Below are 13809 nucleotides of genomic sequence, written 5' to 3'. Positions count from 1 at the left end.
CTTTGGACATGCTTCATTACAAGTATTTGACATCTTAAACATATTTATATATACTCCCTCCTAACACACACAATCTCATCTTTCTCTCACACACACGGATATAAACACAGTGGAGTGTATTTTCAAGTGTTTCTTTGTTTTTGTTTTCGGTAAGGATTCATATTGCGTTCCTATTAACTATTCACAATAGTTGCCTGTCTTCACCTTTTTGTAAGTTCCCAATGTTCAACAGTTTATGAATGTCCCACAAACAGGCATAAAACAGTGGGCTAAGTCTCAACTCAGATGATAAAAATCTTAAAACTCATCACAAAAAGATCTATTTCTGACCTCTCTACAATCTTATATCATAATTATAATATTATATTATAATTCGTTGGGGAAGTTTATTGCATCTTTTACAAACAGGCAATTTTAAAGGATAACACACAGCGCTTCATCTTGAATAGATTTTCAGCAAATGCATAAGCCTCAAAAAATGCCTATAAAAGAGCTGAAAAGCTCTACTGATTTAAGACCTTTTTTTTATGCCCAGTATTATGCTCTCTTTTAAGCTAGAAGTCTCTTGGAGATTATTTAATAAAATGTGCTGATGCCTTGAGTATTTTAAAACACACAGAGTCAATGTGATCTATTCAGTTCATTCAGAAACATTTTGTGTGTGCAGACAAGAATTTTTCCCACGACAGGAAGTGTATGTGTCTTGCATACCGATTAAAGAAACCATAACAGCACCTTCCAGGCCTATAATCTGCTTTTTAAAATGAGCATTTAAATTCAAAAGCACATTGCATAAAGTAAGCCAGAGCGCTTAATGGCCATAACCCAAAATATATTTAATTTTAAGCCAATTATGAGAGTATTTTATATGTGAAATACCCAAAAGATTAGTGGGGATATGCCTTTTAATATGTGTTTATTTCTAGAAGCAGGAGTTATGATCCTGCTAAGCTCAACTTTTCTCAAAATTCAAAGGGAAGATGAAATTTAAAATATATCAATAAAATTAAGAACTCACTCACCTTAGGCTAACTCCAGCAACGTGGAGAGGGTAGCATAGTGCGGGCAGCTAAGTCAATTCTCTTGCAAGACCAAGAGCTAGTAATACTCTGCATGAGTTCAAGTCTGTAGCAGATGATGTGCAGACTGATGAAGGATGAACCCACCACCATTGAGCACCAGCATCAAAATAATACCTCCATGCTGACGATGTACCTTTTCCCTTGAGCTCCAACTCATAACCAAACAATGTGCAGACAAGACTCAGAAACTGTTTTATTAAATTGAACACAAAATGCTTGTTATAATGTCAAGCCTTTATCAGAAATCAGTACATAGTGAAGATACACAGCCAAAATGAGCCATCAACATAAGCAGTATAAATTTTAAATAACTTTTTTTGATTTATATATTCAATATGCAGGAGAAAATAAGACCAAAAGCACAAATTCAATTTCACATTTTACACTCGATTGGTTTTAATCCCACGACACCTGTCATTTCTATAGCCCCAGAACAGAAACAGATTTCCAAAGCGGTGACTGGCACGTAGCCCCAACAGTATACACAGATGTTAAACCCTGTAGGACACTTAGAAATAATTTTAGAAAACAATTTCAATATCACAGTTTGGGCTGGCATTTTTTTAAGCTATATCCATTACCAGAGAGATTGTTGTAATGAAATAGCAAAAACTGCTTTAAGAGCTTGCCATGCCACTAAATGAAGGATTCTAAAGTCTCCCTGGGCTTTCCAAAATCTTATCCTCTCATTTAAAACAATAACTGCACCAAAATACAACCTTAACAGTGAAAGCAAAGTCATTTTTGCTTCTGGATCTAGAGCATACATCCAAGAGAGGCAACTTATGGTCCTAGCAGATTCATGGAATGCTGGCGTGCAGAGTCTGACATACTCTAGTAAGGTACTTCAAAGCAGACACACCATGCCCAAACTAAATTATTGTGGGCAGCCAAGGATACCTCAAGGTGAATACCAATTAACAGAATCAACAGGAAATTCTTATAAAACAACACATGAATTTACAAAACCACAGAAAAGTGCTCAAGTACCAAAAGAAGGCAAGCAATGACCAGCCACTCTGAGTTTTGTTCCCGTAAATGCCAGATTTGCAGAGTAGAAATAAACTTCATATGTACTTTGCCCTAGGATAATACCATCCATTCTGACACATGGGGTCACTTTTCCTTAAAAAAATAGATCATATAGAGAATATACATTAATCAGTGATATAGAACATTTATTTTCACTAGTGAGGGGGTCACATAAGCACTTACATAGAGTTATAAAGGACTCATGACAGTCACTGAGATGCAAAAACAAACCTAGTAAAATGGGCATTAGTTAGTATTCAACAGCGAAATGATATTTTTAGTAATTTCATTGGCTTAATGAGAAACTATGTGAAAAAAATCTTTAAGTTCAAAAAGTCATGAAATGCCTAAAAATGAACATCAAATTAGTAAAAAACCTATTTTCCTTTTAAGAGCCCCCTAAAGAAGTGTTATTTTAGAAGCCAGAAATCTTATCAAACTAGCACAAGACTGAATCAAGAACACTGACATTCCAATTCCAACATATCCATTGCACCTTCATGCCCGGGAACAAGTCATTTAAATTCTTTGTCCACCAAAAAATGGCATAATGAAGTCATGTGTCCAAAAAAACCATTTTTCCAGACAGTACGAGTAAAGCTAAAGATGGTTACTAAGGCTCACAATTTCAACAATTCATTGTACAGTACAATCATGTTCAATCCTGCTAATTATGGCTAGAGGAAGCATGGGCAATTGCCATTCTCAGGGAACTCAAAGGCTTTAGATAAATTAACGGTTTCAACTTTCTAACCTACTTAATCTGCTCTTTGAGAATTGTTTAAAACAGCTAATCGTCTATAGGTTTAATTATAGACTTTCCGGGAGAACAGGTCATAGTGAAGGAAACATGATCATGTGAGAAAAGCAGCAGCAGATTGAAATGAGGTATAAGCTGATTTAATAAACCCTAATCAGTAAACTTACAATTATTTTTTAAAAAGCTGCATAGTTCAGCAAAGAATACATCATAACAAGAGAGTAAGGGAAAATTCTTATCATGAAAGTTTAAAACAATGAAGCACTTAAGATGACCAACATGAGAAAACTTCGGTTGGAAAGAAGTTGTCTTCCCTCACTCTAAGCACATACAGAAACAGACACTGGAAGGCTAAGTCCACAGGAGAAAAAGTGTATGCTCATTGGCTCAGGTATCAACTTCATGAGTTCAAGAAATATATTATCTAAACTTATGACTGAGACACTGCTTTTTAAAAGATACTGCTATTCAAACAAACATTAAACTCTAGTTAATGACACATACTAATGTGTTTAAGGGAACTGTGTTGTCTAAAATTTACATTGAAATGTATATTTAAAATAAACTATGGATTGATGAACAGAGGGAGAAACAGATATATGGTAATACAGGTATAGTAAAATATTGAATGTAGAACCTAGTGGTAGGTATATAGTGAAACTTTTTCAACTCTGCAAATTTATGTTAAATTTCTGATAAAATTAGTTTAGTAGTGTTTTATTCTTTAATTATTTTCGTTTCTTGATTTTAGAGAGAGGGGGAGAGAGGAAGAGAGAGAGAGAAAGAGACAGAAACATCACTCTGTTCCTGTATGTGCCCTGACTGGGGATTGAACCCACAACCTCAGCATGTAGGGACAACACCAACCAACTGAGCTATCCGGCCAGGGCTTGCAGAGTGTTTTAAAGACTCAAAGTACTCAGCAATTGGGAACTTTAAAAATTATTTCAGAAGAAAAATTTTGTTTTAAAAGTCCTTGGACCTGACTTGTAAAGATGCTTTTTTTAAATGTAAGACAAAGTAACATAATTAATATTTATTGGCATGACAATTTCTTCCCACACTTCATTTGCAAAATACATAATTCTCTCCTCTCTACAGAAGACACAAGTTTGAAAAAGAACACTATAATGAAGTTTTCCAAACATCAGTGTCCAGCTCTTCCCAACTGACCACACCATCAGTCAGACTACTGCCAGCCTAGGACAACTGAATTCATTTTCAGGGTGCATGGTTCCTGATCAATACTAATAACAGTTATACTTAATATTAAATTGAGACTTCATTAAGAAAAAAAAAAAAGATGTAGAGTACAGAATTCACATAAACCTTTGCTATTTCAAGCTCCTGTGTTTAATGAACTGTGATTAATGGCAATAATTGTATCATCTCTTCTCTCTGTGAAATGCTAAAACTTGCTCAAGGCACTCATATTCTGGGCTTAACGGAGAAAGGGTCACATAGGACCACAAGCCTGTATTTTTTGGTAGCTACCCAGAAAAAAGTTTGCAAATGATCCTCCCACTCATAATGGGAAGAAAAAGTCAAAAGAGCTAGCAAAAGAAGTATCATGTGGGAAGCTATTTACACAGCTATTTGTCCATTCAGTTGAATTGACAGTAATAACTCACAACAGTAGGGACCCACCCCTCCCCCAAAAAAGAAAGGCAGCAATAAAACACAATTATGTGAGAAACTCCTGAACAGTGATTTGTCTGGTAAAAAAAAAAAAAAAATTTAAAAAGGTTGGTAAGATAGAATAATTTTAAACCTCTCTTCTACAGCCTGCCTTAAACTTTTGCTTATATTGACAAAACATTCCTCTATTTCTAGAGCAGGTCTATTGTCCTTATATGCCTCACCAAGTTCTTTACAGAGTACTTCCAGCCTAAGTTCCAACATTGAGGGAACAAAATAGATTAGGTTCCCAATCCACCATTCCTGCTGCTCTGTAGAGAATACCATGTGGGACAATTACATGTCTCCCTCAACATAAGCAAAATCATTTCACATAGGTCACTGTTGCTCATCGTTCCAACCAATTCAGGAGTGGAGAAATCATAAGTCCCACAGCTAATTCTTAAAATCTATCTAAAAAGAAAGATTTACATATATATAAACAGCTTTCCTTATTCAAAGTGTAGCTAGGTAGCTAGAGGAAGTATACCAGGGCCACAGAACATCTCTGCAAAACAAGGTGGAAGATCTCATGCTTCCCTTTAGACGGTCAAGTCAGAGAGACATAAGGATGACCTCAGTAGCCATAATTCTTCACTCAATCTCAGGATTTCCAAAACCTAAATGATTTTCTAAGTGTACCAATTTATTAAAAAGGAAAATACTGAGGAACTGGAGGAGGAACTTTTTCAGAATGAATGGTATAAAGAAGGTATTCCTTACAGAATTCAGTGCAATAAGAGACAGGCAGACAAATGTAATAAACAACGTACACATATTTACAAGTTGCTGTACGTGATATATAAAGACCAACAAAATATTGTCTGTTCAATGTGGAGTCAAAAGGATTACATGGCACACTCAGTTTTGCCACTTTTTGAAAGAAAAACACTTCAAAGGCATATGGAATCCAATCTTTTAATTGGAACATGGAATTTTTTCTTTACAGCTTCTTGCCCTCAATATCTTAGTCGAGTTTCTATTATCTTCTAACATCGATTTTGAATGACAACTTACACAAAGTTATTCACCAAGAAAAGAAACTCTGATGCCATGAGTTCTTGCAGATGATTACTGAAATCTACTTAATTTAATTGACTACAGGTTTTCCGTTGTTTAGGCCTCAGTCGGTCCTTGTATACAGCATGTAAAAGATACTAACGTGATTCCTGGGGGGCACAGGGTGCAAATTCTAAAGCACATTACAGAGCAGGATTGGACTTCACAAAATGAAATCAACAGAGATCACATATCACCGACTGCAGTAGTAACAACCACCTTCGTGGACAGGGAAAAAACACTGTCTACAAGAAACGCATGAAGATGAGAAGCTGTACCATGCAGAGATGCACTTATTTAGGCATTTCCTTTCTGACAGCCTCTGCCACCCTTTATTTCACATATGGAATACAGAAGATTGGAAGGTCACAGGCCCAGAACACAACCCACTATCTCAGAACTATGTAGGGGCTTTTTAGGGGGGATGTGTATGTAACCTCTATAAATGATCATGGAAGTTATTTATCAACTTCCTGGAGTTCAGAAATTAAGAACCAAAGCGAGTTACTGTAGGCAATATGGCATCTAAAGTGTCATATAAAACAAACAGAGCTCTTTTTTAGTGCAAATAAATATAGCAAGTAAGAAATAACACTATAAATCTTTTTTCTTTAAAAGAAAACGCATTTATGCATTCGTAATATCCATTAAGGGCACTAGGAGACGGGAAACCTGAATACACAGGCCAGGACGAACACCGGGCCTGAAACCCACTGCTGTTTGTATACATATATATAATGAAACTGTTAAGTGGGAGGAGGAGGGAAACCCTTCCTTTCATTTCATTTGCAAAGAAAAAGTTGGAAGTGGAATGAATGTCACTTTTACAAAATGTAAATTCTTTTCCACAATCTTTTACTATTATCTGAAATAAAAATTCAATGAAATCTTCTCTCTGGTATCACATAGAAGTATATACCTATATTTTTATATGTGTGTGTATGTATATAAATATGCATACAGAGAGAATGGAAAATGGAATTTTTAAATAATCATAGAACCAGTGGCCAGCACTGTAATATTAAAATCTACCAAAAAATTATACTTAGCAGCAAAATGAATAATCTACTGACCAATTCAATAAGTTCTAAATTGCCCTATACTAATCAACTGTATTTTATAGATTACTGCACAAAAGGTTATACTAAAAGTCACAGATCTAGATGGAATCTCAACTGAACATTATTTTATTCTGCCATTTCTGAAAAAAAAATCATTAAATAATTCTACTTTTCAAAAACCATCACTTGCCAACAGAAGAGTGACTTGATACTGTAGCCGAGGTTAATCACAAAACTGAATTTTAAACATGGGTCTACATTGCTCAAAAACTGTTTAGAACTATTAAAGGAAAGGAATTATGATTATAAGTTTCCTTCTCCCCAACTCTGCATTTAGAATTCTCAAGGAAAAACAGGAGTTTGGTTTTTTTAATTAGTAATATTAACAATCAAGTGTGAATTGACCATAGTGCAAAGATACTGCCCAATAAAAACTTCTATGTGGCCTTTTAAAAGAAGTATGGATAAGCACCAGTCTAATCCATGTAAATATAGTAAGCAGATAAAATACAGTTAATGAAAGTTCATAGAGTACTCTATTAATTAATCTAGACATATACTAGAGCTTTATTTTAAAAACAAAATACAAAACTAATAATACTGTTGTAATTATCAGATACCAAGTAACTATAATGATTTCTATTATCTTTAAGGAAACTGAATTAGAAAAAATTAAATCAAAGTCATGTATTGTTCTACTAGAGATGATGATACAAAAATTTGATTAATTTTTTAAAAATTCTCTCTATCTATGAAACAGTAAGGTAGTGGTATTTTTCAGGGTAGCCAAGAAACTAACTTAAAGACAGAGATGAGTGTAAGTAAAATATACGGATCAGTTTATCTACAAAGTCTGCCAAACCAAATATCCAGAAATCTAAACTTATGATTGAGGCTATCCTCTAAGTAACAAGTTATTATCAATGAAGTAATTCTAAATTGAAAAATCAAGCATATCTTTACATTTTCTAAAACCAGCTGAAAAATATATATTTTTAAAAATATCACATCTATCTTAAATTCATATTCAAATGTGGGGCATGGAAATCCCACAACAAAGCTGGGGCATGAAAATAAACTTAAACTAGAGGGAAAAAAGAGGGAAGAAGGTAGCATTTAAACATGTGAAATCCATGACCAGAAATGAAGTTTCACTTTATGGAAGTCCACAGCACATCCAAGTGTCTGAATCCAAAGAAACCTTCATCTCAATAATGGGAAGACATGATAAAGGGGGAAATGGCCTGGAAAAGACCCTAATACAGTTTATAATAGTTCATCCCACTGACAAACATGAGTCTCGGTGGTGGTTCCGAAGAAGCCTTGTAAAACTGAAATCTCTGCTTACCTATTTTTACTGTGATCTGAAGAACTCAATAAAATCTTTTCCTTAAGTGTACATAAAACTAAAATTGCAAAAAATAAAAAAGATGAGATTTTTACAATAGTTAAAGCTCTAAGTGGTCAGGCTACTAATTGACCAGAACTTGGTCAAGATAAAAAATTATTTCTCATGGGGTAGGCAAGTCACATGCTCTAAGTAACTCAACACAACTGATCTGAAAAAGTATCATGACCTAAGAAGCACGTTCTTCTCCCTCCCCAGCTTTGACACCTCACGGAACCACTGCAGGTTACACGTATTAACATTAAGCAGAGGAATGTACTCATATCAAAAGGATCACAAAGCAGGGCATGTTGACAGAAGGCAAACAACAGGCAGGACGAGCTGCTCTATCCGAACACAATGACCACTATAAATAGCCCAGATTCTCCATCTCATTCCTGTACCGCTGTTCAGACACCTTGCTTTTATGCTGTTTGCTCTCTAAATGGTGCCGGAACTCCACCTCTTCACCAGCCCCAACGTTGCACATTGAACAGTAGAACTGGCCACTGGGAGTGACGCACATGGCCAGATCACGCGGAATTCTCTGCCGAGAGCGGCGATTGAAGTATGGACCTGAGAAAGCAAGAGATAAAAGTAACGTGTTCATTTCAAAATATTCGCTGAGTGAATGACAACCATCTGATCGATTCACTGGAATTTGTATTTCTAAGTTAAAATTATGAAATTCACAGATTCCTAGCTTTACATGAACATGAGAATGGATTTTTTAAATTGTAATTTTATACAGGTTCAATTAAAAGCTAATATGATTCTTCCAACTATTGTCAAAAAGGCTACTATAGAGCCAAACCCAACTCCAAATGACAATGTCTATAAAAAGTAAATACAGTTTTAAAAATGACTTATTTTCCAACATTATATGATTTATAATTATGTTAATTCTTTAATCCTAAAATTCTATTTCTAAGAATTATCTTTAAAAATATTAAGAATTTCTGCATAGCCTGACCAGGTGGTGGTACAGTGGACAGAGCGTCAGCCTGGAATCCTGAGACCCAGATTTGAAACCCCAAGGTCACTGGCTTGAGCATTGGCTCATCTGGCTTGAGTGCAGGCTCAGAAGCTTGAGTGTGGGGGTCACTGGCTTGAGCATGAGATCATAGACATGACCCCATGGTCACTGACTTGAGCCCAAAGGTCACTGGCTTAAGTCTAAGGTCACTGGCTTAAGCAAGGGGTCACTCGCTCTGCTATAGCCCCCCCCCCCATCAAGGCACATATGAGAAAGCAATCAACAAACAACTAAGATGCCACAATGAAGAATGGATGCTTCTGATCTCTCTCCCTTCCTGTCTGTCCCTGTCTGTTCCTATCTGTCCCTCTCTCTCTCTCTCTCTCACACACACACACACACATACAAAGAATATTTGCATAAATATTTATCAACAAGGAAATTTATGTCATCAATGTTTATAAAAGGCTTTGTGAGAGAGTGAGGAAAGGAGAGTTCCAAAAATATGTACAGAAAATTATGGTAAGAACTGTAATGGAAAACCATGCAGTCACTAAAAATAATGAAAACACTTTAATTACATGAAAATGTATTTGTAATATGCTATTAAGTGAAATATGAATATGACAAAATATAAACATATTTCTACTTCTAAAAAGTAGTACGTAGAAAAGGTGGAATGACAAAAATGTTGGAAGAATTATTGATCATTTTATTTTCTTCTCTTTACATAACTGACTTCTTAAACTGAAGGATCAGCTTATTAATTTTATGTTTTCTTTTCTACTATAATAAATATTTAAGGCTTTTCTCAAGATATTACTTCACTGCATACTGCAAATTTAATACATTTTTGTTACTGTTTGGTTCTAACAATTTTTAATATCTCATATAACTTCTTCTTTGACCCATGAGTTATTTAGGAGTGTTTTTAAATTTCTAAACAACTGAAAATTGTTTGTTTTTTTAATATCTTTGTTATCAACACCTCATTTAATTATTCTTTAGTTAGAGAACATAGCCTAAATTGCCTTCTGACCTAAAGTTTATTTCATCTATGAATATCGCTATCTCAGCTTCCCTCATTTCAGCTCATTTTTATCTAATCTTGTAACTTCTGTCTTTTAACTGGGAATTAGTAGATTTACATTTATTATAATTACTGATATATGTTTAGGCTTCTATTAATTATATCACATTGTTGTTTCTAAATAACCCTATTTCCCATGCTTCTCTTTCCTTTCCAATTAACTTTGTTTTCCTGTTTGTTTCCCTGGGAGTGACCTGAGGTCGTGTACGCACTGGAAGCCCGGGTAGGAGACGACGAGGGACTAGTCATCCTACTTTCCCTCCTGAAGATAACCACAAAACTCAGAAAATACTCCTATGAACAAACTGTTCTGAACTGAAAGTATATATCAGAATCAGTGAGAAAGCATTTTCAAAACACATGCGTGTCTGAGCTCTACTCCAAATTTAATGACTGAAAATGTCTAAGTCCTGGTTCTGGCACGTGTACTTTACAAACACTCCCCAGGTGATTCCAATTCACCACTCTGCTCAAATGCCACTGCTATAATGCCTTTTATTTTCCCGAGTAAAATTTAACATGGTGCAACCTTAAACCAAATAGCTCTTTTTAATAATGCATTTTACGTTCTTCAGCTGGAAAATACTAAAAGAAATATAAAGAAGCTATGATAAAAAAATCTTAAAACATAAACAATAGTTTAAAATCAAAATAAATAACATATTTAATAGAAAAAAAATAAATAAATGAGACCTGAAATAAATACCAGCTTGAAAAGCCACTAACCAATTCAAACAAAACAACAGCTCACCCCAATTCTCAGGGCTATCTATTACTATTAAAGGAATAAAAATAAAGGAGACCATCTGCAGAACATAGCCAAGGTATGTGGAAATCCACTGAATACCTGAATTATTCTGTACTGTATACATATTTCTCCTATTAGACATCATTTTATATTCATTCCCTTCTTTCCGGGTCCGCCGCTGACCAGCCTCTGAGGATTCTCTGGAGAAAAGAAATTTTAAAAGAGTGAGACTTCTTAACAGGGATTCATTTTAACTCTTTCTCTCTATAGACAGTCAGTCTCACACCACAACATGGCCCCCGAGAAAATGGCAATACCTACGAGAATGAGTTACTCTGAGCTTCCGCCAGCCGCAGTCTCTTGGCATGATTCTTCCCTTGGTAGTGAGCCTGCGCCACAGCCGGAGAACTGAAGGAGGCATCACAGAGCTTACAATAATCGTTCTCTGTGGCCAGGATCACTCTGCCTCCCGGCTTAAAGGAAGCCATCTGACATCAGTGACATAAGAAACAGAGTTAAAAAAATAATAATAATCAGGAGTTTATTCCCTTTTACTCCTCAAAGTTCCTTCTAAGCTAGGAAACAATCATGGGTTTGTGGGAAAATGACCAATGTACAAAAATAATGAATGACTAATTGCTATATCCAATGAAGAAATTAAAAAAAACGAAAACTTATAAACTCAGCACAGATAATTTAGGGTAGTATAGGTAAGGCCTAACGTCACATTATCAGAAGAAGTAAAGTTGGCCCAGAATCCATCAACAAGCATTTACTGAACTCCTACCATTTATAGGGCCTGCTACCAAATGCAAAAACTATATACACATGTATTTTAAAAATGAGCCCCTACTCAAAGTCTACAGATGAGCTACAGATAATATAATTAGGGGAAAATAACCAGCAGATCCAGACAATTGCATTCAGGTTGGGAAACGATGAGTTAAGGTAAACCGAATATAGTTCCTAAAAGATAGTATACACTCAATAAATGTTACCAGGTTAACTAAAAATGACAAACTAGATTTTGCTGGAGGAGAATAAAATATACAAGAGTCTAGAAAGCATATCATATCAGGACCAGCAGATAGAAATAGCAGTTTCTTTCACCTAGAAAGGAAGGTTTTCTGGAGACAGGATAGCTTCTTCAAAATCACAACAGGCTACACTATAAAAGAAGGCTAGGGCCATTTGCCGAGAAGGGTGGAGCTGGTGGGAAACAGTGCCCACCAGGGAGCAGTCATCTAGTTCTAGAGCAGCCTTCAAAAACCAGCACTATGACAACTGCAGTGACATTCAGAAAAGCAAAATGATACCATGGTGGCTATGAGTGGTGGTCTAAAATCAAAAAAAATCCTTGCCTCACCATGTGTAACGTCATGGACAAGATACTGAGCTTACCTGAGCTTCTAATAAATTTCCAGGTGAGACCAATGTTGGGGCCCATGGATTACACTTTGAGTAATAAGGCCAATACCTTAAGTTATTGCAAGCATTACATGAAGTCAGGGCCCAGGACTAGAATGAAGCAAGGCAGGCAATGTGCCACGGGTAAAGAATTTAAGAGAGCATCAAAAAACCCAGCAATCAAAAGAAATAATTTTTGGAAAACGTAATTGTTTGATTTTTGTAAACAATAATAATAATTTTAAAATGATAAATAATATTTTAATGGAAGTTTTATAAATCAAACCTAATCAAAAATAAAATCGATAAGGAACAAAATATCAAAATTTTAAATAGAGACAAGATCAGTAACCATGCTATGCCAAGCCACACTGCAGCCTGGAGCAAAAGGAAAATCAGTAATACTTATCCTGTCTTCAAGTTTTTGACCTTCTGTTCACCACTGACTATTCTTACACTCATTTTGAATTTTTAAAAATATTTATGCTGACGACTGAGTTTTTTGTCTTCCTTTTAAATTTTGTGTCCAAGGGGAGCGCACCCCTTACCCCTGCCCTGAGTGAAATAACGCATGAAATGTGCTTCGCACATTCCCTGGCTCGGTAAATACTCAATTAGAGTTATTCTGTATTGTTCTAAGGACAAAGAATACCTCAAAGATGGATTAAAGAGTAGAATCTATATGCCAGAGGCTATTAAAGTACAGAAATATCTTGCTTGAAACACTAGCTCTATCTTTCAAGGAGTTAAAGGAACTCTTGCTTTCACCAGAAAGAGTTTATACAGGTTCTCTGCAGAGAAGTTAAAAAAAAAAAAAGAGGGGGCCATCTCAAGAAACTGACCTTAATGGCAGGCAAAATATAAAGTAAATGGGATTAACTGCAATAAAGACATAAATGCTTAAAAATCTCTTGTTCCATTGAGGGTGAGTTGGTTTTTATTCTAGCTTAGTCTAGATATTAAGGGTCACCGAAACCAGAATTTTGAGAAACGCATAGAGAAAGATGCATGAAATAGTATTTGTTCCATCATTTCATGCATCACAACCAAAGCCAATAAGAAATCTCAAGGTTTGTAGATTGTGGCATGCATTAAATCCAGCTTTATAGTTCAAGTAGTTCACAGCAACAAGTGGGACCTTTCAGTAGTATCTGCACAACTGTACCTTGGTGGGCACAAGAATGACAAATTCCTCCATGACCATTTGTGCATGGGACACTGTCACTCTCACACGTCTCACCTGCGGAGGGACTGGAGCAGCTGGAGTAGCCACAGGTTCTACCTCGTTGCTCATTCTGGCAGGAGGAGGACAGCTATTTGCTGCATAGTAATTTCTAAGTTTCTTACCATGATTTTTACCCTAGAAGTGAAATAAAACAGGTAATCACCATGGAGAAAGAAAACTTGTCAAGTTGAGTTAATATACACACTAAAATAATAATAATAATAATAATAATAATAGAAAAAAGAAAACAATCACTAGTAACACTATATTTCATTCTTTCAGATATATGCAACACTCAGGTAAAC

General features: G+C 35.5%; 1 protein-coding gene across 4 annotated transcripts in view; it reads right to left on the bottom strand.

The window, feature by feature from the left end:
- Positions 1-1256: 1256 nt before the first annotated feature.
- ZMAT3 (zinc finger matrin-type 3) overlaps positions 1257-13809 on the bottom strand; it is an 87960-nt gene continuing 75407 nt past the window's right edge. For all 4 annotated transcript variants that reach the window (XM_066240704.1, XM_066240702.1, XM_066240703.1 and 1 more), the window contains 4 exons: positions 13520-13639; positions 11194-11360; positions 10972-11072; positions 1257-8634 (listed from right to left, as the gene is read on the bottom strand). In XM_066240704.1, coding sequence (XP_066096801.1) covers positions 8426-8634; positions 10972-11072; positions 11194-11360; positions 13520-13639 — 597 coding nt within the window. In that variant the 3' untranslated portion in view covers positions 1257-8425. The remainder of the gene's footprint in view (positions 8635-10971; positions 11073-11193; positions 11361-13519; positions 13640-13809) is intronic.

The sequence above is a fragment of the Saccopteryx bilineata genome, chromosome 8, assembly GCF_036850765.1.
Source record: "Saccopteryx bilineata isolate mSacBil1 chromosome 8, mSacBil1_pri_phased_curated, whole genome shotgun sequence".
NCBI classification, from domain to species: domain Eukaryota; kingdom Metazoa; phylum Chordata; class Mammalia; order Chiroptera; family Emballonuridae; genus Saccopteryx; species Saccopteryx bilineata.
The sequence above is the reverse complement of the archived record's forward strand: the minus strand, read 5'-3'. Positions and strand labels throughout refer to the sequence as shown.